General features: G+C 39.5%; 3 protein-coding genes across 6 annotated transcripts in view; 2 read left to right on the forward strand and 1 right to left on the reverse strand.

The window, feature by feature from the left end:
• Window positions 1-2,613, forward strand: part of AIMP2 (aminoacyl tRNA synthetase complex interacting multifunctional protein 2) — an 8,479-nt gene extending 5,866 nt beyond the window's left edge. For all 3 annotated transcript variants that reach the window (XM_004380818.2, XM_023735348.1, XM_023735347.1), the window contains exons 3-4: window positions 1,064-1,295; window positions 2,095-2,613. In XM_004380818.2, coding sequence (XP_004380875.1) covers window positions 1,064-1,295; window positions 2,095-2,483 — 621 coding nt within the window. In that variant the 3' untranslated portion in view covers window positions 2,484-2,613. The remainder of the gene's footprint in view (window positions 1-1,063; window positions 1,296-2,094) is intronic.
• A 911-nt stretch (window positions 2,614-3,524) lies between these two features.
• Window positions 3,525-24,116, reverse strand: part of EIF2AK1 (eukaryotic translation initiation factor 2 alpha kinase 1) — a 30,099-nt gene continuing 9,507 nt past the window's right edge. For both annotated transcript variants that reach the window (XM_004380819.3, XM_023735345.1), the window contains 13 exons: window positions 23,876-24,009; window positions 22,550-22,587; window positions 21,765-21,864; window positions 21,143-21,223; window positions 20,169-20,268; window positions 19,549-19,606; window positions 18,093-18,402; window positions 16,148-16,259; window positions 12,916-13,016; window positions 6,240-6,354; window positions 5,943-6,025; window positions 4,735-4,968; window positions 3,525-3,660 (listed from right to left, as the gene is read on the reverse strand). In XM_004380819.3, coding sequence (XP_004380876.2) covers window positions 3,562-3,660; window positions 4,735-4,968; window positions 5,943-6,025; window positions 6,240-6,354; window positions 12,916-13,016; window positions 16,148-16,259; window positions 18,093-18,402; window positions 19,549-19,606; window positions 20,169-20,268; window positions 21,143-21,223; window positions 21,765-21,864; window positions 22,550-22,587; window positions 23,876-24,009 — 1,565 coding nt within the window. In that variant the 3' untranslated portion in view covers window positions 3,525-3,561. The remainder of the gene's footprint in view (window positions 3,661-4,734; window positions 4,969-5,942; window positions 6,026-6,239; window positions 6,355-12,915; window positions 13,017-16,147; window positions 16,260-18,092; window positions 18,403-19,548; window positions 19,607-20,168; window positions 20,269-21,142; window positions 21,224-21,764; window positions 21,865-22,549; window positions 22,588-23,875; window positions 24,010-24,116) is intronic.
• On the forward strand, window positions 6,363-12,908 carry ANKRD61 (ankyrin repeat domain 61). The gene is made up of 3 exons (XM_004380820.2): window positions 6,363-8,162; window positions 9,114-9,211; window positions 11,176-12,908. The coding sequence occupies exons 1-3, from the start codon at window positions 7,947-7,949 to the stop codon at window positions 12,119-12,121; spliced, it is 1,260 nt and encodes a 419-aa protein (XP_004380877.1). The 5' UTR covers window positions 6,363-7,946; the 3' UTR covers window positions 12,122-12,908.

A 24,116-nucleotide genomic window follows, 5' to 3' on the forward strand; every position in this document is an offset into this window, starting at 1 on the left:
CCTTACTCAACCTTGGGTTCCCTATCACCAGCTTCCTTGTCCCCTTCTGCCTTCTGGCCCTTGTCACTGGACTCCTGTACCTCGTTAGTCCCAGGGCTGTTTTTGATCCCCTCGTTACCTCTGCCTCATCTATTCCTTCCTCTGTTCACTCGTTCATCCAGTACATGTTTTGCATGCAAGAACTTCAGACGAGACATAACCTGGCCCTCAGGGAGCCAGTCCAGTGGATGAGTAGTACTGCTGTGATAGTGATGTTCTCAGGGTGCTCGGAAGGCTTCTCAGAGCAGATGGTGCTGAAGATAAACTGTGGTTATCTTGGAATGCACAGCATCAAGTAAAAGGTTGCGTTCAGGGAACTGCAAAGCCTTCAGCATGGCTTCACGCGAACATGGGTCAGGAGTGGCCACACTAGAGGCCAGCTCGTGGCCGGCTTGGTACAGAAAGCCAAGGAATTTGACCTTGATTATATTCCATGAATTGTACTTGTTATTTATTATAAAGAGGGCAAGTACAGAAATTAAAGTCTGCACCTGAAGAGTCAGCAAGTTTGGTCCTTCAGTTAACACCTAGTTGTTCAGAATCTACCTTTCCCTCTAGACAAAGCCCCTTTTTCAAGGGGCTGTTCATTGATAGACATAACTTAATGAATACGAGTTGGTGTAGAAACTATTACTTTGTCAGCTGGCCAGATGTTAGAAAGATTTGGTAAAGAGAATAACTGCATGTGTTACTTGTAACTTAAATTTTATCTCAGAGATAAATGGTATATATTGTTTTACCAATTTGCTAGTAAAGTCACCTTTTTATTTGTTGGGAGGCAGCAGTTTAGGGACTAAGGGGTGCGGTCAGCCCATATCCCGCTCCACTTCTTACTGAGTGGAGCAACCTTGAACAAGTTTCTTTACCTCCCTAGGACTCAGGTTTCCTCAGCTGTAAAACAGGGATAATAATAGTACCTTCGTCATGGGAGTTGAGGATTCAGTTAAATAAACCTGGTTGAGTTCTTAGACTAGCTAGCTTAGCACTCAGATGGCTGTTGAGATTATTTGCTGTCCCCCACCAGGATTACGGAGCACTGAAAGACATTGTCATCAATGCAAATCCAGCCGAGCCACCACTCTCCTTGCTAGTGCTGCACAGACTGCTCTGTGACCATTACAGGGTCCTGTCCACTGTCCACACGCATTCGTCAGTCAAGAGTGTGCCAGAAAACCTTCTCAAGTGCTTTGGAGAACAGACTAAAAAACAGTCTCGTCATGAATACCAGTTGGGTTTTACTTTAATTTGGAAGAATGGTAAGTTGAGAGGACTGGGTCAAGCTTCTAGACTGTATAATGACATGCACATCCTGATTTTAATAAAGAGGCAGCTGTTGGGTCAAATTATCTAATTTAAAGCTTGTGGGGTTGTTCTAAAAGAGGGACACAGATGATTCTTGACCCAAAGATGCCCCCCTTCCTCTCAGAAGTCTTTGACTTAAATCACAGTTTTTTTCAGGGGCTGGGGTGGGGTGAGGTGGGGAGGAGATTCTGAGCATTTTAGGAAAGGGAATCTGGTTGCTTTCCAAACGGAATCGTTAAGGGACGCTGAAATTATCTTTAACAATTACCATAAGAGGATGGCAGGATACCATGTATTTATTATCCAACTGATACACACCTCTCCTGGTCAGTTTTACATAGAGGGAAGCAAGTTAATGTCTTTCATTAATTCTGCCCTCGATTTACACATTATGAGGGCAGACAGAGCTCCTGGCCTAGGAGATGGGACTCCTGGTTTCTAGTCCTCATCCTCCAAGTCCTTAGGCTCAGGGGTTTAAGCAGATGCTCTGAGGTTACTACCAACTTGAAAACTGTCAGAATCAAGTACCAGAATGGTTACTGTTTTAACATAAAGTTTGCATTTAAACCTTCTTGAATATTAAATCTTTTGTAGGCAGACTAAACACATGATTTTCTTCTTGAAAATATACTTTCCTTTGTCATCAGCTTGAGATTACTAGTGACTGCCCCTTTTCATTGTTCCACAAGTACTTCTTCCGGGGTGGGGGCTCCTCTTCTTGACATTCCATGGTGTGTATTTCTTTCCTTTCAGTGCCAAAGACTCAGATGAAGTTCAGCGTCCAAACGATGTGCCCCATTGAAGGAGAAGGGAACATTGCACGGTTTTTGTTCTCTTTGTTTGGCCAGAAGCACAATGCTGTAAACTTAACCCTCATAGATAGTTGGGTGGATATAGCTATTTTTCAGCTGAAAGAGGGAAGCAGTAAAGAAAAGTCCGCTGTGCTCCGCTCCATGAACTCTGCTCTTGGGAAGAGCCCATGGCTTGTTGGGAATGAACTCACCGTAGCAGATGTGGTGCTGTGGTCTGTGCTCCAGCAGACAGGGGGCGCCAATGGGACAGTGCCTGCCAACGTGCAGAAGTGGATGAAGTCATGTGAAAACCTAGCCCCCTTTAACACTGCCCTCAAGCTCCTTAAGTGAATTTTCAGTAACTGATCTTAAAGGGTTTGGATTTTAAGAATGGTGCTGCTATTTCGTGCCTATTGGTAAATGGACTTGCTCTTTTTATTTAGGCCAGTTGTCAAGTATCAATAAAAGCATCATAGAATTTGTGGCTTTCCTTTTACTTAAAATTCAGCAAAATCAAGTACAGTATACTATGACAACTGCTGACTGTGGCAGGGATACAAAAAGGAACATATCCAATAGCTACCTTTAAGGAATGTACAGGTTGGTTCAGGAATCAAGCGGTATATAATAAAGGAAAAAGTTCGGTGAAAATACTGCAGGAGCAAAGACAGGAAAGATGATATCCAGATGCTCTGAGAATAATAAATCATTTGATGGTCAAGAAGTACCAAGCTTTGAAAGGGCGTGGTTTGGGAATGATGCCAAGTTGGGGTAGAGAAAACAGAGAAATGGGTTGGATCTTGAACTTTTTTATCTTAGAGGCAGCAGAAGTGTTTGCACCAGGGAGTGAACTGATCAGATGTCTTTGTGGTAAGTCACTTCGGCCATGTGAAAGGCCATCTGAATTAGGAAGACGGGCAGCTGTCAAGGCTGGCGACAGTCCAGCTAGTCAAGTTTGCAGGCCTGAACTTGGCAACAGCTGCGGGTAGGGAACACAACTGTGGTTTCTATAGTAGAACCTGTTAAAAGAGGAGGATTTGGTGGCCAACGGGCATACAGTTTAGAGGAGGAAGAGTTGAGGATGTCATCAGAGACTGGGTGCACAAGAATACTAACGTAGGGAATCCAGGTACAGGAGCTTATGAGATAGGACAAGGGAAGAGCAGAGTAAGTTTAGTTGAAGGTGGTGTAAGCTCAAGATGCTGAATCATAAGAGAGCTACCTCAGAAGAAAGCAGTTTGTTTGAATAAGTCTTGAACAGGCTTACTGAATACAATGAAGAATTATTCCATTTATACCTAATACAGATTGAAAATTTACATTCCAGTTTACTATTTAGCTTAGACAAAGACTTTTTAAAGTCCACTTCCATAGTATTTATATAGCTTAATTAAAGCTAGACAGGTACTCTCCCAACTTTCATGTCATCCTAAACCCCTTTGTCCTGAGAGAGGAGGCTCAGCTGCCTCTTTAGTTCTTCAATTTCTTTTTCTTGCTCTATTACCCTCCTCTGTAGGGTAAGATTAACCTGTAAAGAAAAAGAATTTTAAGTTCCATTAAAATGTCTACTTCCCTTATTTTAAAATATATAGGCAGCCCTGTATATTTAAAGTGTAAATACACAGTGCACTTCTGATTTGCATAGATTTCAGTTATTACAAATTACGGTTAGCACAGTAATTACAGTAATGTAATTACATTAAGGTCTTCAGTCCACAAATCACTATGTTAATAACTGGTACACATGATCAGTGTCCAGTCACCTTTTAGCAAAATAACAAATTGGCACACAAAATAAAGGACATTACCTGTGACTGTCTGGTGCACCATTAAAAAACCATCTATATGAGACCAAAAGGTCAACAATTACTCTAAAGCGAAGATAAGAGGGCAGGGAAACTAGAGCACTGGAAATGGAACAACCAGAATGCAATTCAAGAGAATGATTCATTGTGAGAAATGTAATGTCACTGAAAAATCTGTACAGAAATTGTTGAATGGGAACCTAATTTGCTGTGTAAACTTTCACCAAAAACACAATAAAATACTTTTTTTTTTTAAAAGGTTATATACCATAGTTGGTAGGAAAAAATGAAACCTTTTCAGTAGCGAGGTGAGGTTAGAAACTGAATTCTGTAATTTTTAGAGTAGCAAGTTGGAAGGGAGTCCACTTGTTTACCTGGATATGAATACAAGTATGCTATTGGCATAGGAGCCCTGGTGGCACAGTGGGTAAGCACTCAACTGCTAACTGAAAGGCTGGTGGTTTGAACCTACCAGCCGCTCCATGGGAGAAAGATGTGGCAGTCTGCTTCCATAAAGATTTATGGCCTTGGAAACCCCATGGGGCAGTTCTACGCTGTCCTGTAGGGTCATTATGAGTGACAATCAACTTGACAGCAATAGCAGTGGTAAGGCATGCTACTGACATTAAACTTAGTACTTAATACACTGCTAGGGAACTCTGAGAATGGGTTTAAAGTTTGCTTCCATAAACCTTATTCTAAGCTCTACTGTTCTTCAAGAAATAGGATTCATAATTTAAAGAAATTCTAGTTTAAGCTTCATATTTTTCCTAGAATTAAAAAAAAATTTTACGTACATTTCCGGAATTCTGGAAAAGTTCACTTTGTAGCAGCTGAACAGCAGATGGTCTCTGGGATGAATTTTTTCTGGTTAAGTGCTGGATATACTTGGCTTGTACTGGACACCTTTTACTGAGGGATTTGGGTATCTGACCAGTTCTTAAACCTGTTAAAACTTCTGCTCGCTCCATTTCTGTTCCAAATGGCTGAAAAAGCTCTAGCAGAATTACACCCAAGCTATACATATCTGACTGGAAAAAGAAAAAAAGAGAGTAACTCAGTAATGAAACATAAGAACAACACTTCCATTTCAGTGCACCATCCTCTGGAACTGGAGAGGACTGATACCTAGAGCTGGGGGTCACCTACAGGGGCAAGTGTCAGCCAGACCTTCTGCACTGGGTGAGAGGTGACAGGTACTTTCTCGAAAGGGACATCCATGGGCAGGGCTGTTTGTCAGGTGAAAGACTGGGACAATCCACCATCCACAGCAGTCACTACCTTACAACTGTCCTCCCCACGCCTTGAAAGCCCAGGCCAGACCCAAACCGAGGAAAGTGATACGCACACACTCGTGCCAGTGCCGTCTACAGGAAGAGTCACAGAGGGTCACTTGGTCCTGCTCCAGTCTCACCTCTGCCTCCACTCCTAATGAGGCAATCTTGGTAAAGTTTCACAAACCCACTGCATAAAATCTGTGCTGCTTTTCCTAAAAATAGTGTTTTTTTTGAGGAGGAAGGTCTTCAGTAGATAAGATTTTAGAGGCAGCCATGGTTACTTCTAGCGGCTCTTTCCCAATTACTAAAAAGCAGAGTGATTCATCAAAAGCAAGAAAAGGTACTGTGATGTTATTTTGAAAAAAGAGTTTAATAGTCCTTCAAGGAACAATGGGTTTGTTTTTCTTAACTCATGACTTTTCAGAATCTTCATTCTATTTCAAAGAAAGTCCGTCAGAAGTGTCAAGCTTCCCTATAGCATTTATTTATGTAAAGTTGAAAATAGTAAATTTAGAAATAGTAAATAGCCTAAAGAGCAAAGCAGTCAGATTGAGCTGAAAAGTGAGACCTGTTAGGGCAGTTTGATGCTACAGATAACCTACAGGTCTTCAGTTATCCCCAAAAACACCTCCACAAGGGGCACTTCTACTTCATGTATTATACTTTTCATGTACAATTTGAAACTGCAGAATAAGTCCAGAAAAAAGATAAAACGCAACGGACACTACCTTGGTATCATACTCGGATCCTTCCAACTGCTCGGGGGAAGCGTACAGACAAGTTCCCACTCTGGAAGTATGTGTTGGCATTCCTATAATTTGAAAAGCCAAATATTAAATACTTCATTGTTGACACTGTCAACATTAAAGAACACTTACTATGAGCAGGGCATGTTAGCTTCTAAGGGAACAACAGTTACTTTATCTTATCTTGCTACTAAATGTTTATGATTCTCTTCTAAATATTAACACGTTCAATCATGTCTTTTTTTTTTTTAAAAAACGGGGAAAAACGAAAAAACATACCCTTCCCATTTCTATTGGTCCAGTCTGTGTTTTTCTGTAGGATGTCTGTGCACGCCAGACCAAAGTCTCCTATTTTTACTTGCTGATCAGGGCCATGAAGAAAAATATTTCTGGGCTGTAAACAGAACAAGTCAATTCCTTGGTTTTCTTAAATAATTAAAACTTGTGAATATTAAAGAGTTTTCAATTAAGGAACAAGTAGCCCTGACAAAACTTAAAAATTCAAGCAGTAGTTCTCAAGCTTGGCATACATTAGAATCACCAGGGGAGCTTTAAAAAAGTCTGTATGTCCCAGACCAATTAAATCATAATTTCTGGGGGTGGACCCAGGCATCAGTATTATTTAAAAGTCCCCAGGCTATTCCAAGTTTGAGAACCACTAATTTAGAGCATGCTTTACACACAAATGTTTCTCACCCCTGACTGTGCATCAGAATCACCCGAGAAGCTTTAAAAACAATGACCGTCCTCTCCAACAAGTCAAAGATATTGGGGGGAAAAAAGTGAAGAGAGAGGCCCACTAGATTATCTAGAATAGAAGCAGTTTAAGAGAGAGAATAAATTGGGGCTTGTTTGAATCCTGATTTGCACAAACTAGCAAAAAGACTGAGGACTTGGTGGAAATCTAAATACGGACTTGCTATTAGATGATATTAAGGAAATATTGCTAATTTTGTTAGATGTGAAAATGGTTATATAAGAAAACGACCGAACCGTTGCCGTTGAGTCGATTCCGATTCATAGTGACCCTATAGGACAGAGTAGAACTGCCCCATAGGGTTTCCAAGGAACCACTGCACCACCAAGGCTCTGGTTATGTAAGAAATGCCTTTATTTTGAGAGATGTCCATTGAAGTTTTTAGGGGTGAAATGACATGACATCTGGCATTTCCTCTGACATTTAAAAAGATGAAGCAAATATGGCAAAATGTTAATAAGTGTTAAATTTAGATCATGGAAATATAAGGGTTCAATATTTTTGCTTTTACTCATTTGGAAATTTTTATAATAAAATGTTTTTAAACCTCCTGATGCAAGGGCCCCTCAGACCCAGGCTCTGATAGTTTTTAATAACTCCCATATAATTCTTATATATTAGCCAGAGTTGGGAACAATGAGGTTACACTATGAAGGTACACATTTGGCTCTAATTAAGCAAGCACTGCAGACACAAATCATCTCTCAACCGAACTAGTCCAATACCAGTGAAAAGCTACACCTATATTTTGGAGGTGAGGGGTGGGGGAAGGAGAGATTCCAGTAAAAACTAAAAAAGACTTAGGTTAAAAGTATGTTTTCTTTAAATGTAATAATTATAATTTTTTACTTTAATATATAAATTCTCCCATTTAGCTTTGTTAGTTGTTTGAACTACAGTTGGAGGAGAAAATGGAAATAATCTTATGTGTAAGATGATAGTTTAGATACATTTTTGTGACTGAGTAGAAAGGCCTAAAAAGTATGCTCAAATCTGGCACTATGTGATCAGGGAACAATTAAAGAATAACTCAAAATACACAAGTTTGAAAAAGTTTGGCTCTACCATGAAAATGAATTGTATTCATGAATAGGTCTTTGAAGCAACAATCCTGAAACAGTTCTAGAACTGAATGGAAGGAATCATTAATCACAAAGAGTCTGAAACTGGCCAGTTCCATTTTGGCAGTATCCGCTGACTCTTTAAGTCCTCACTGTTAAGTTTTTCTCATGGGAAACATAACCAGGAAAGGAGCCAGAGGTCTGGTAGCTGACAGAGCCGACTCGGCGGAAGAAGTCCCAGCCGCAGCACTTCACATGAAACTCTATGAAGCCATCTTGAGAGAAGACTGCACTACGATTGAGATGCTCCTAAGAAATCACCCCGTCAACCAGCCCATAACCATTCTGGCCAACTCTACCAGCTACACACTACTTCTGAACCAGGTACCCTCCTTTCTGCTCAGTCACGTTTAGAAAAGAACCATGATGCCTAGGAAGGAACATCACCACCTCCTTGGAACTCACTAAACCCCCTCGCTGCCCTTACGAGGCCCAAGGCCCGAGAGGACATCAGAGGCACGCTACAGCTACAGAGCAGTGTTCTTCCAAGTGTGCAAGGCCTCCCTTCCAGTTATCACACATAACCTGATGTGAGAAAAGACTAGATCCTATTTGGCTAAAAGAACATTAATGTCATCTTCTCAAATATACCAATGGTGGTTATGTCTGTGTGACAGAATTATATTTCCTCCCCTTTTTAATACATATATTCATTTTCTAAATTTCTATACAATGACTATTACTTTTATAATTTTTTTTTTTCCCCAAACAGGAAGTTACCCTTTCTCCTTTACCCTATCCTCTCCCCTTATCTTGTAGTCAGGCTGTAAAGCCACTACTTACATACATCTTTTAAGCACTGGCACAAACAGCTCTGCTAATCAGAGAGAACATATGCTGCATTATCTTTGAAAACCCTGAAAATGCATGTTTTACTGCTGATACTACTACTTTGGTAGAGCATTGAAAAGCACAACACCCGCTTCTCAATCACTGTGGATTAAGTTAAGGATTAAGTGACTTAATAGCAATGACCATTAATTTTACACTAAGAGCTCTTCACAAGAATCAACTTTCAAAGCTTTGATTATGTCTGTTGCCTCGGTAAATTTGCATTTCTGTGAAACAGACTTTTATCATTTGGAATTCAGTGGTTTTTTGGTCATTGAAAACAGGCAAAAGAAAAGGAAAATTTCAATATCCCTACTAGAAAAATACTGAACCAACTAGATACTAGGTACACTTTTAACCTTTGAAATGGTAAGCTACCACAAATATTTCTGACCACATAGGGCTACTTGTAATGAATTTTGTTGTTGTTCTCTCCCCCTAAAGCAGACACAGTCTATCATCCCCATTCATCTGGCAGCTGAGTACCGCAAAGCCCAAAGTTTGCTCTGTTTGTTACAGCACGGTGCTGACCCAGAACTAAGGTAAGTTCACTCAACAGGCCATCGTTTGTAAATGAGGACACCTGTGACTTACATATTACTTTTTCCAGTTAGGCCTGGACTCATTCATAGCTATGGGCTACAAATTACCACATTTTCAATGAACCAATTCCTTTACTTTCTAGATGAGATACTCTGAATGGTTGGAAATAACACCAGAACAGAAATCAAGCAACCAACTGAAAGCATACTGAGTCCTACGTGCTCGACAATGTACTAGGTGTCGTGGAAATGTATTAGGTCATGGTCACTGCCCTCAAGGAATTTAACAAGTTAGGTCTAAAAATAAGAAAATATAAATAGTTCACTGATTTTCTTGTTTATTACTGTCCACTAGAAGGTAAGCTCCATGAAAGAGACCTTAATCTGCTCACCACTATATGTCCAACAGAGTTGGTGCAGTTAACGTGCTTGGCTGCTAACTGAAAGGTTGGAGGTTTGAGTCCACCCAGAGGCTCCTCAGAAGAAAGTCCTTGTGATCTACTTACCAAAAATCAGCCACTGAAAAGCTTATGGAGCACAGTTTTACTCTGGCACATATGGGGTCACTGTGAGTCGCTATCAATTCGACAGCAACTGGTTTTTTATATCTCCACCAGCTAAACCAATGCCTGACAATGTGTCCAATAAATACTATTTGAACAAGAGGATAACATGGTACAGAAATAATAGAACTTCTTGCCCCACAATATTAAAAGAAAATTAAGCCCCAAATCCTTACCATGCTCCGGAAGAGCCCACCTATTCTGGCTTGCTCTGAGCCTCCCAAATCCCCATGCCAGCCTGTGGGTCCTCTCACTCCATCACCCCAGCCCAGAGTTCCTCAGCAAACCCTTTCCTACCCCTCAATCCACATGCCGTCTTTGAATAAGGCTTCCATGCCTCTCTAGAACTTTGACCCTCACTGTTAATATTAGTTGTTAAAGTATGTTTCATGTCTGTTTTCTGTACTGGGCTGTAAGCTCTGCCAAGGTGGGGACTACTTGCTGTTTTACTATATCCCGAGCACAGGGCCTTTCACTGAATAAATATGTATAAACTGAAAATCATCTTCTGATTTCAGCAGAGCAATCAGATTTTCATAATAAACCTTCCCTTTTTTCTGCCAAAATAAAGGAATTTTGGAAGCACTCCTGAGAGGTTTCAGCAATGGAGCAGATGAGGGCATAGCTGTAAAATGCGCATGCTATACAGGCTGGAGCAGGCAGTGAAGAGTAACTGCTTCACGAACTTCAGAATGACTCTGGGGTCCTGAGTCAACCCTTGTTTGTCATCTGGTCTACCTACATTGAGCATGAAAGTGTCAGGTACAAGAGCAAATGCAGTGCCACTAAACAAGGTGCCATCCAGTCAATTCCAATTCATGACGCTCCCATCTGTATCAGAGTAGAACTTGCTCCGTAGGCTTTTCAGTGGTTGACTTTTCAGAAGTAGATCACCAGGACTTTCTTCTGAGTTGCCTCTGGGTGGACTCAAACCTCCAACCTTTTGGTTGGCAATCAAGCACATTAATGGTTTGCACTACCCAGGGACTCCACAGAGCCACAAAGACCTAAGTGAATGGGAGTTGTGGCCTTTTGTGGCTCATGTCTAAGGTAATAACATATCACACAATTGTACTGACAGACTACTAATTCAGCCCAGCACTGTGTAAGTCACTGGGGACACAGAAAAAAACAAGATACAGCCCTGAAGGGGTCTACAGTCCTCATGGGGGAAAAACATGGAACAGGCTGCTAGCGGAGGCTGTACCATCCACCCCCATGCCTGGCCATGCTGTGATACATGCCACTCCCTTTTCCCCAAAAAACTGTGATATCCTGAGAAATGACACAGTAATGAAGGGAGTTGCTTTAAATAAATGTTGCCTTCTTGAACATTAATTCTTCACACACAGCCATTCTAATTGTGAATTTGGTATAACCTGTGACCTATACCTATTCCAGGGATACAAGAGGACTCACCACCCTTCACCTGATGCTGCTGCACTGGCCAATCATGTCTACCACATGGACAAAGCCGGGTAACAAAATCCAGAGAATCCTGACCGACATTCAGAACGATGCTGTCGTGTGTCTCCGCATCTTGTGTGAACATGGCGCACAAGTGAATGCTCGAGTAGATAACAGCAACAGACACTCACCCCTGCACCTGGCCATAACATACGGGACGTACCCAGTTCTCTCCATTTTGGCCCAAAACGGTGCCCATGTTAATGCTATTAATGAATCCAGCATGACCCCCCTTCACATGGCTGCAGACATCCTGAACAAGGAGATGATGGAAACGCTCATGGCCTGTGGTGCGAACGTGAACTGTGTAGTCTCATCTACGGGAAACACTGCCCTCAAGCTGGCGGTGTGCACTGCATCCAGCAAGGCAGGCCGACTGCTGGCGGCAGGCGTCAGCTGCATCCGTTTGCTCTTAATTCATGGAGCCAAAGTCAATGCCCAGGACCATGAAGGTCAGACAGCTATGCATGAGGCGTGTTTTGGAGGCAGAGAGGCAATAATCAATCTCTTGCTTGAATTTGAAGCAAATGTTAACATTTTAACGAGAAACGGGGAATCTCCGATTTACATGTACCTTCAGCGCAGCTCTAATATCAGAGACACAGCCCTTCTCACCAGGCTACTTTATCGCTCCTATCCTTTGAGACTGACCAACAACCATGGAATTCTACCTGCAGGACTCATGCTACCAGAATTCCAGCTCTTAAGGGAGACCTTAATAAAGTTATCTCAAAAACCCTTATCCCTACAGGACATCTGTAAAAGAAACATCAGGAATATTTACGGCGAGAAATACAAACAAAACTTGAAACAACTTCTCCCAGTAAAGATATGGAACTCTGTATACGGTTACTATGACTTAGCTTACCTCTTGAAATAAGACTTCAAAGTTTCACGGTGCCATAGAATTTGAGTCAGTCACATTCTCTAGGCTCTAGGCTACACATGTACTCAGAAAATACTTAGCCCATCACCTTGTGTACCCCAAATGTACAAACTAATGATTCTTAAACCTTGCAAAAAATAAAGTGATTTGAATACTGACTTTTTGTTCCTAAATTTTCTGTTAAATGCATTTTCTATGATTTAATTTTTGCCTGGAAAGAAATAAGCAAATTAATTTAAAACTCTGCCACCAAAGAAGTAAATATACTCCCTCTCTTCCTTGACAGTCTTTTGTGGATAAAAATTGGAATCGTCGTTATAAATGTTAAAAAAAAAACATGGCAAAAAATACAATAGTGACTTTTAAAAGATTTTAACAAGCCTATTTCTGTTTTGGTTTTTAACTCCCCATGCTGAATTTCCTTAACGATGGATAATTACAGAAACATTTTATTTGTAAGGCTGCAATAACATGTGAGCCTCCAAAGCATTTTTGTTAGCATTAAGTACACTTAGCATCATCAATTATTACCCAGAGTACTCTTACTACCCGAAAAACAGTATAATATTCCATAGAGAATTTTCAAATACCCAAAGATCACTGCTTTTAAGTTTAAGGTTTTCATGTTTTGAACCGTTGGGACAGTGACGATTTCTATAAAAGGAACGACAGCCTCCTAAGTAAATGAACTAGGAGGTGGAGTCTCCTTTAATTCAATGAACCAACATCATGTCATCCCTGAGAAGAAGCTACCATTACCTTCAATGATTTATCTCCCCCACACTTACCTTCAGATCTCTGTGCACAATTCCCATGTTATGTATGTAAAATACACCTTCCACCAATTCTTGAAAAATTTTTGTTGCAACGCTGACCATAACATAAGGACCTTGAAGCAAAAAGAATACATTTTATTTCCCTATTTTTTTTTTTTACTCAAATACATTAACATCTAAATGTTAATGTAGTTTTAAATTCATTAACATCAGTCACTTACGGAACATTCAGATTTTCAGCAAAGATGGTGGTGTTAAGTGCCATGGAGTTAATTCCGACTCACAGCAGCCCCATGTGACAGCAGTACTGTCCCATAGTGTTTTCTAGGCTGTAATCTTTACGGGGGAGCAGATCAATAGGTCTTTCTCCCACAGAGCCGCTCGGTGGTCTCCAACCACCAACCTTTCAGTCAGCAGCCAAGTGCTTAACTGTTTACACCACATGGGATCACTATGAGTTGAAATTGACTCAATGGCACCTAACAACTTTGCTACACAGCTCAAACCTATTCCTTGTAGAGAACAAATTAAGACTGTCTCCTCTTACAGTACCTAGTATACAGCTTGGGGATCTCAAATACTTAGGCACATGTATGGGAGTATGCGTGTGCATGTGTGTAAACAATGGTTCCACTTACAGGTACCCCTACCATGACTCCCCTTCAACATTGACGTGAACAATTTCCTGGCTGGTTGGTGGAAATGCAAGTAAGACTCTGATTTTCACACAACTATTCAGAGTAACTGCCTTCCTTTGGTCTGTCTTTGAAATAATGGTTCTGATTTAACCTACCTAATATATCCAAAAAACCAAAAACCAAACCCATTGCTGACGAGTCAATTCTGACTCATAGTGACCTATAGGACACAGCAGAACTGCCCCATGGGGTTTCCAAGGCTATAATCTTTACAGAAGCAGACTGCTACATCTTTCTCCTGCAGAGCAGCTGATGAGTTCAAACCACCAACCTTTCAGTTAGCAGCCAAGCGCTTAACCACTACACCACCAGGGCTCCTTAATCCAACCAAACAGTGGGTGATGTTAGAGAAGCCAGTAATCATACACTGAGTCAAGCCAAGGATAACAGTTCCCATTTCCTCGGTGCCTTCTATATGCAGGCACTGTGCCCTGTCCTTCACACTTAGTGCTTTCATCCTTACAACCTTAAAAAACAGGCATGAGCTACGCTTTCCAGATGAGGAAACAGACTGAGCAGTTACCTGACTTGCTCCAAACCTCACAGCTGGTGTGTACTACAGCCAGGACTCAGACCCAGGTCTTCGTTCATGGGATTGTTGAGAATGATTAAAAGTAAAAAATCTAATCACTAATGGAAAACTAGCAGCACGGTGCTGGAATACTACAAAATTAAAACACTTTTATTTTAAACATTTAAAAAAAAATACACACCATGCTAACAGTATTATACAAATGTTGCCTTCATTGTTTTGGGAGGTTGATTGTGCTGGATGGTATAAATTAGAGTTCTCATCCCATACTTCATGAAGGACTCATTGCTTACTTCCCAAAAAGGAAGTCTGAAGATCAACGACTACAAACAGGGCTTTAACAAACCATTTTCTTTTCATAAAGACATCTGTGTACATACCACAGTGATCGTACAGCAGCAAAGGATAAAACTTCACAGGACCCTGAAAGTGCCCAATCCAGTGCTTGCCATGACTGCACTGACCAAGGTCCTTCCACATGCTTCCAACTACAGGGCACAGCAGAGCAGCAGCACACGGTGGGTGGAGGGGCTGCTGAAGTGGGGGCATTACGTTCTGTCCTTCCATTGAAAGCTAGTCTAAGGTTCTGAGTATGTTAACTGGCCTACATTCTAGACCAAATAAAGGGCTATAGTGTCATTAGAAGTGAATAGAACATGATTAATGATCAATGTTTAGTTGAGTCCTTACTTAAAAATCAGGTCACTCTCAACTCCTATTTTGATAATCTAAAAAGTAAGTTTCAAATTTGACTACACATTAGAATCAACAAGGGAACTTTCAAAAAAATATCAAAGGTCAGGCCCTGTCTCTGACCAATTATATAATAATAACAGGTGTGGCCCAGATAATACCTTTTTTAAAAATTATATTATTAATAGACTTGACTTTTTAGAACAGTTTAGAGTTAAAAAAAAAATAGAGGACATAGTACAGAGAGTCCCTATATACCCAACAGCCAGCTTCCTCTATTACTAATACATTAGTATGATACATTTATCACAATTACGGAACTAATAATTGACAGATTATTATTTATTAACTAAAGTTTATACTTTATTCGGATTTCCTTAGTTTTTACCTAATGTCCTTCTTCTGTTCCAAGATCTCATCCAGGATACCACATTACATTTAGTCTGTCATGTCTCTTTGGTCTCCTCTTGGCTGTGACAATTTCTCAGACTTTGCTTGGTTTTGATGACCTTGACAATTTTGAGAAGTGCTGGTCAGGTATTTTACGGAATGTCCCTGAACTGGGGTTTGTCTGACGTTTTTCTCATGATTAGACTGAGGCTGTATTTTTTTAGGAGGAAGACCACAGAGGTAAAGGGCCATTCTCATCCCATCACGGGAAGGGTACATGCTGTCAACATGACTTCTCACAGCTGAGGCTGACCTTCCTGACATCGCTGAGGCAGCAGTGTTTGTCAGGTTTCTCCACTCTCCAGGTAAAGTTACTCTCCCTCCCCGACAAACATAACATCATTTGAAAAGTTCCCAGGTGATTCTAATGTGTAGCCGGAGTTGACAATCAGTGTAACAATAGAATATTTTTTAAGATTAGCCTAATAGTATTTCTAGAATGATATGGAATTGGGGGGAGGGGTGTCTGGGTTTTGGGGAGACCAACTTCTCGTCACATACCTTTCCATAAAGAATTTCTTTCTATAAGAGTTATAATGTTCTCAGGTTAAAAAAGCAAGTAAAACACGCACTTAAATTTTTTCCCTTAAAAAAATTAAAAAAATTTTTTTCTACCAAAAATGATTACCCTAAATTCTACCATATTATTGCTTAAATATCAACAAACTATATATCCATCACAGAGAAAATTAAATCAACTTTCAAACTTTTTTGTGTTTAGAAACTGTTGAAAGAAGAACTATTTTTTTTTTTTTTTTTAAAGTTGTTTTGTTTTAATCTAAAGCACCTGGAGGCAATTCCTACATTAGATGAAGATCCGACTCTGTCTTTATTTGCCAGCACGGTATGTATGGATCCGTACAGTACTTACAAGACGACTCGTCCACACACTCCCGGCCCCTCCTGTTCCTGTCAGTGATCCAGTCCCACAGTGAGAGCTCACACAGCTGCATCTGGATGTGTAGCATCAGGTGGTACTGCACCTGCGGGATGACACATCGCAGGCTGCCATCTTGACACGATTAGCTCATATTAGACATTGAGTCAACAAACACTCACGTGCCTACTCTAGACCAGCACTGGGCTAACTCCTGAGACAGAGAACACAGACACAGGCCTGCCAAGAAGCCCAGTCTAGTGAAGGGGACAGAGCAGTAAAGCTTAATTAAAACATAGTGTCACAGCAGAAGTAGGCAGGAGCAAGCCAGGCTGGAGTGAGGCTGGGGCCAAATGGAAGAAGCCTTGTACGTGAAACTAAGGGATTAGTCTGGAAACTATCTGTCTGCTCACTGAAGAAATAGTTTTTAAAGCTAAGACAAAGCATCAAAGAATGGCTGTGAGTCATCTGGTATGGGATTCTACTACTGTATGTATACTCCAAAATATATTTACTTTGGCTGGCTTCACATTGTACATCAACTAACAACTTGCTCAAGCAAAAGGTAAACAAAGATTAAGCTCATGCAGCCCATTTATTTTAGCATCTAGGAGAATTTTCCAAATGTTAATACAGATAAATGAAATCATTATGATTAAAAGTCTCCCAAATTCAACTCCTCTGTATTCAAGTGAACCTATTTGAGTATTTATATTTTATTTTTAAAAAAATGCACAAAGATACATGAATTCCTTGACAATAAGAATTAATTCTGCATTCTGTTTATATAGATAGTACAGGTAGTCCTCGACTTACAACATATTCAAGTTACGACTAACCACACGTACGACCGTCTGTTTTCTTTGGCTTTTTTACTTTTTTGTACACCTTATCGTTAGTAATATGTATTACATATTATGTTGCAGTGTGTAATTTGCTGATAATCATTCTCAGATGTTCACCTGCAGATGTTCAATGTCATGATTTACTGTTCAAAACATCGTAGTATAGCAGGCTATGGCCTGGTACACAACGAAATTAGTGTCGGTGTCAGCAGTTGTAACTGAAAGTTGGGCAATGTTCAGCTCTAACGATATACGAGAACTGAACTGTGCGTGCCCCTGATAGCCATTACGATGCTGACTTCATTGCAGACCAGGCCTATGGCATGATCTTATACAGAGTTTTATACCATCAGAAGCATCAGTTGTTAATTTGAAGCTGAGTTGTTCCAATCCCCAAAGACAAACAAAGACTGGATTTATAAAGATAGTGGTAATAAAAGGCAATAATAATGAAAACTAAAAAAACAGAAGAGGTATTTGACCTACGTCAGAATCGACCTACGAAAGAGTCATCTAAACGGGACCCTGTCATAAGTTGGGGACCGCCTGTATATAGTTTTGTAATCTTAACATGGAACATCATGTGTAGACCCTGTTAATATTCAAGTTTTTTTAATACTAATACTCGATAGTGGTACGAATATAGTAGGAGTCTTACCAGCATATCAGTCCAACCCTCAAAGGAATATCCTGAAAAATCAGCTTACAATCCTACTAGGACTCTCTCCTAAAATTATAATCCAAAATATAGAAAATCTTTATGCATAAATAATTTTTATAACATTACACTGACACATAACAGAAATAAAATGTGAGTGATACTTCCAAATCCAGGGTATGTATATGAAAACACCTAAAGGAGAAAATGACCCAGACCAGGAGGTCAGAAAAGGACAGAAGAGCAAATGTGAAGGCTGTACGTCAAGAGGGGCAGATGGAGAGAATGAGAGACTGAGCAGGAGGAGCCAAGAGCTAGAGCAGAGAGAGAGCGCAGAGCACAGTGGAAAATGAGCTAAAGAAGAGGGAAGGCCAGAATTAATCACGGTCCTTTCTACAATTACTATGGTAAGCATCACATTGGGAAAGTCATCTACCTCTGTCTGCCCGAACAAGTTTAAGTGTTCATCAGAAGATTCCTCGGTGGATGTGAAATTTTCCTCCAGGTCTGAATACTGCCTGAGCGGCAGCTGATGTTCCATAATTGACAACCCATTTTCCTGTAGCTCAATGAGTGATTCCAATTCACTGGCATCTCTTGTGACTAAATTGGTGGTGTAGTTCACCAATCTGTTATTTTGATTTTCAAAGCCAGATTCTCCAAAGGCTTTGTCTTTGTCTGAGGTTAACTCAGCAAAGACAATGGATGAGCTGCTACTGTCATCATTTTTAACACCATACTGATCTCTGCAGAAAAAGAAGGTAAAGATAAAAAGCGGTGTAAAAAAGATCAACAGTAGTACAATATCACTTCTGAGGTATTCTTACCAAAAATGCATAACCTCAGTCTAATCATATGAAAATATCAAGGAAACCTAAATCAAGAGGCACTCTATAAAATAACTAACCAGTGCTCATTGAAAGACAGGACAGACTGAGGAATTAGCACAGATTGGAGAAGAATAAAGAGACTCAACAACGAAATGTCAGGAGGGCTCCTAGAAAAAGGACATTAGGAGGAATACTGGTAGAATGTGAAAACCATCTGTAGTTACTCATCTTGTACCTATGTTAATTTAGTCCCTGGGGGGTGCAAACAGTTACGCATTCAGCTGCTAACCGAAAGGTTGGAGGTTCAAGTTCACCCAGAAGCTCCTCGGAAAAAAGGCCTGGCAATCTACTTCCAAAAAATTAGCCACTGAAAACCCTACGAAGCAACAGCTCTGCTCTGACATATATAGGGTCACCATGAGTCAGAATTGACTTGATAGCAACTGGTCTGATCATGTGGTATGTTAAGCGACCTGTGTTATTTGCTAACTGTACTATGGTTATGTAAGCTGCTAACATTAGGGGAGCTGGGTGAAGGGTATATGTGAATGCTCGGTATTATTTTTGCAACTTTTCACTAGGTCTAAAATTATTTCAAACAAAAAGTTAAAATATTAGAAAAAAAAAAAGAAAGATCAATGGTAACTCAACTGTTCTTTCGTTCAGGCCTGAAATGAATTTCATTGGTAAGTTCCTGAAAAGAATGATAGCAAATCTTGCCAGTAGCAAAATTTATTTAAAATACACAAAAATAAATTCAAAATGGATTAAGGATCTAAATGTAAAAACTAAAACCATAAAATTCTTAGAAGAAAACACAGGGGCATGGCTATAGGGCCTAGCTTCTAACAATGGATTATCTGATATAATAACAAAAGCACGAACAGCAAAAGACAAAATAAACGGGTCCTCATAAAATAATACTAAGAAAGATCTGAGAGGAGGAAATAAGTTACAGCATTTTGATATGAAAATAAGCTCCTAGTAGCAAAAGACAAAGGAAACCCTATGCAAGTGGCAGTGGGTGATGTCTAACACGTAAGTGCACACCAGTCCCCATACCTGTTGTCTTCCTGGTCAGAGAGCACTTCCAGAGAGGACAACTGAATAGGAGCTCTGTCTGTGGAAAAAAAGCAAACCAGAACAACCTTCAAGGAGCTCAATTTTCCAATCTAGAGAGTCAAAGGCAGAGCTAAAATATACAAATAATACCAAATGAGACTACACATCTAAAAATGTCATGACCTTCTGGCAAAGTAAAATACAAGAAGCATATTCAAACGACTGGCATATTTTTGGTGCTATAAAAACAGAACTGTTCAACTATACCAGGGGTTGGTAAGCATTTGCAGTAAAGGACCTGATAGTAAATATTTTAGGCTATGTGGGCCCTATGAGACTCTGCTGCAACCAATGAATTCTGCCAATAAAGTGCAAAAGCAGTCACAGACAACACATAAATGAATGAGTGTAAACCAGTGTTCCAATAAACCTTACTTATTGATACTGAAATTTGATTTTCATATAATTTCCATCAAATATTATTCGTCTTCTGATTTTTAACCATTCAAAAATGTAAAAATCTCAGCTTGCGTGATGTACTAAAACAGGCAGCAGGCTGCATTTGGCCTGTGGGCCACAGTTTGCCGACCCCCTGAACTATCTCATCAAAAACTGCTTACCTTGTGGTTGGGCCACATGAACATGTTCTATCCAAGCAGTGTGGTAGCCTACAATGTGAGGATGCTGCAGACCCGCCAGCACCTTTACTTCCCGTAGTACCTAAAAGGGAAAGTTCTTAGATCTGACTTTGACTGACAACTTGCTAAATGTTTACGGTTGTTGTTGTTAGTTGCCGTCAAATAGATTCGACTCATGGCAACCCCACGTGCACAGAGTAGAACTGTACTCCATAGGGTTTTCAAGACTGTGACCTTTTGAAAAAATATTGCCAGGCCTGTCTTCTGAAGTGCCTCTGGGTGGGTTCAAACTGCCAACTTTTCGGCTAGCAGTGGAGTGCATAACCATTTGCACCACCCAGGGACTCCCAGTGTTCACAGTATCAAATACTATTTGTTCAGGGCAAAAAATAATAAAAACTCCTCTTTACAAGGAATGTAGACTATATTAAAATTAGAATATTTTTCTGAGAGACAAACAGCAATTATTATAGCAAGTAAATAACAAATTTTTACATATTATTTCATGCTTGTCACAGCTCACTTATAACCATTCGCTTATCTGATGTCCACACTAGTGCTCTGAGGTAAGTAAAACCACTGATGTCACCACTACTACAAAGGTGGGAGATAGAAGCGGCTCAGAGGACAAAGCAATTTGCTCAGGACCACACAGCACGTCAGGGAGAAAACAGACCTGAATTTGGGCTTGTGTTTTTTTGTAACAAGTTATACTGTGTATCAATAATTTATTTAAAAATGAATTTCCCCACCCTGAAATGTGGTCAGTCTGAAGTGCCCACAAAAAAAAATAAAGTCAAATAAGAACTTAGTTTTGATGTTTACTATATTTTACCGTAACGTGATTCGTAGTGAACTAGCAATCCATACCACTTATATACACTTACACACAGAACTCTTTTAAAAGGACTTAAATACTCAACTATGCAAAATAAATAATTTTTTAAAAATCATACCTTCATGCAATCTGTTTTAGTTGCACCTTTAATCAGGATTTTTTTAATTGCATAATACTGGCCATCTAATTTATTCCTGACCTAAAAAGTAGAGGAAAAAACACAAGTATATTCTGTCATTAAATTCCAGATGAATGAAGAAAGTTCTTTTAATCTGAGCTTAGATAATCAAAACTACCCAAAGAGATAAAATGAAGCTAAACTGTCCTTTTTCTATGCTCAGGCGAGTCACCCCTACTTGGCTAAACTAGCAGCTTTTCACAACTGCACCCAGAGCCCACCACCTAGAAGTTCTATGTCCGAAGACTGGGGCTCTTAGCAAAAGGGCTATGTAAAGCCCAAAACACAGTAGCACAACTTTTTCCAATAATACATTTTTAATAAAAATAAACCATAAAACAAAAAACTCAGAGTTTCCAGGATCCACCTAAACAACCAACATGGTTAAAAAATAAATAAAACCTGTTTACTTCCCCGTAAATAACAAATCTTAATGAAAAAATAAATATACATGATTTCCAGGACTTTCCCTTTGAGTACTTTCAATAATAATAATGAAAACAACTTCTCAAAATACACTTATTTACAGAGTAATAGGTCAAAATGAGTATGTAAAAACAACCTTGTATACTCTTCCATAGCCACCTTTTCCTAAGATGGCAATCTCTTCAAATTCATTTAAGTAACGTGAGGTTTGTGCTTCAAAGGCTACTTCTCTTGGTCTAAAAGTTAAACACAAACATTTAACAAATCATTATTAAGGCATGAGAGAACAAAGTTTTCTAGACTCGTTCATGTTCACTGAATTATTAGCCTTCCAAAACCTCATTCATTTGGATTCTACTAAGTTGTGATAATTTAGAAAGGACGCGTTAAAGTGAAATTTTTCAATCTCTATGAATAAAACATTTGCTATGCAAATCTACAGTGTAATAAAGATAGCAAAAGGATCACTAAGCTAATTTCAAGCCTTTTTTCCAGTAATTAAAATTCTAAATAGAAGTTAACTCATAGATTTTTAGAGTAGGATGGCCTAAAGGACGTCCTAAAGATGGCTAAACTTAGTAATAAATTTACTTAAACTTCTTAATGATCCAGACTCACTACAGATTTTAAACTAAATATAGCTGAATTCAATGTTGCTGCCCTTACAGAGACTGATATCAGTATTCTCAATCTGGTGGGGCTTATGGAACCTACAGTGAATGGGGGGACTAGAGTGACCAAAATGGGAAATGAGAAACAAAGCAAATCTCAGAGCAGTAATTAATTGCTGAGAACAGTTTTTAATTTTCATGAACTACGCTAACTATATTATTTTTTAACCCCAAAACTAGTATTTTCTTAACCCCAATTTCTTTTGGATAGTTTACTCTTTGGATAACCAAAAAAATTTTTAACACATACCTGATTTTCTGGATATGAGAATTCTCATCACAAGGATCCTAAAACCAAAAAAAGTAATGTTAAAAAAGCACTTCGAAAAGTTTCACGAAATAAGGAATCTATCATAATTCAATGTCAGGTTAATAGCCCCAAATGTTCTAAACGATATTAAAAAATACATATATCCAATGGCTTTTTCAATATTATTTAGCGCTCACAATTGAAAATATATTTTTCTTAGCCAAAAGATCACTAGTAAAGAAACTATATGTTGCTATACATTGACAAATCTGGGAGTCTAACAAAGAACTCCATCAGCAAATAAGTTAGCTTTATCTTCAAAATATATCCAGAAACTAACTACTCTCACATCTCAACTACCACCCATTCCAAGCCACCATCATCTCTTGCCTGTAAAACTGAAACTGGTCTCCCTGCCTCTGCCCTGTCCCTTCATCTATTCTCAACACAGCAGCTGGAGTGACCCTGTTAAAATATAAGTAAGATATGGTGCTCTTCTATTCAAAATCCTGACTCTGAGTAAAAACCAAAGACATTACAATGGCCTCAAGTTCCTACTCCATCTGTCCCCTCCACCCTCTTGCCCTGCTCTCCTATACCCTCCCCTTTGTTCGCTGTTCTCTGGCCACATGGTGCCTTGCAGGTCCTCACACATGCCAAGCATACGGCCACCTCAGGGCCCTTAGAGTACTGCTCCTCTGCCTGGAATGCTTTTCCTCAAGATCTCTGCATGGCTCCTTCTCTCAGCCTCAGATCTGAACTTAAATCACACTGTCTCTCTGGCTGCTCTCTATAAAATTCACACACCCTCTCCCAACATTGCCTAAACCTCTTCACTGCTTTATGTTTCTCCATAGCACTTATCATCATCTAACACACCATACATTTTTATATATTTTTCTTTATTTCCATTGTTTACTGCCCCCTCATTAAAACATAAGCTCCACAAGGGATTTCTATCTATTTTATTCACTGTTTTAACCTCAGACCTACAAGTGAGCCAAGCACATTGCTGTTGTTGTTGCCACCAAGACAATTTTAACTCATGGCAACTCCATGAACTACAGAGTAGGCTGCTCCATGGGGTTTTCTTGGCTGTAATCTTAACAAAAGTAGATCAACAGGCCTTTTCTTCTGTGGTACCAAGAGATGGGTTCAAACCACCAACTTTTAGGTAATCATTCAATAAATATTTTTTGAAAAACCAAGTTTATATTTTTATAAACCTGTTTTATAAGTAGAATTTCATAATGCTTTATAATATAGTTCTCTTGAAATTAAAATATATTTTTTGTAATATACAAAGTACATTTTTTTAGGGCTTACCTGACGAACTTTCTCTTTAGCTGACCGCATTAAATGAGTAATAGCTCTGTTGTGATGCAGTCTCAGTGAGCTAAATTCATCACTACAAGTGAAAGAAGACAGCAGCCCCATCTTGATAAAAGTTTGACAGAGTACTATAAAAATAATATGGAAAACTAGTATTAGAACGACCATCAATAAAATGGCAATTTTAAAGCATACAGAGATAATAAAGAGTAATAACAGCAATACACACAAAAAC

This window comes from Trichechus manatus, unplaced genomic scaffold (genome assembly GCF_000243295.1).
Source record: "Trichechus manatus latirostris isolate Lorelei unplaced genomic scaffold, TriManLat1.0 scaffold00077, whole genome shotgun sequence".
Taxonomy (NCBI): domain Eukaryota; kingdom Metazoa; phylum Chordata; class Mammalia; order Sirenia; family Trichechidae; genus Trichechus; species Trichechus manatus.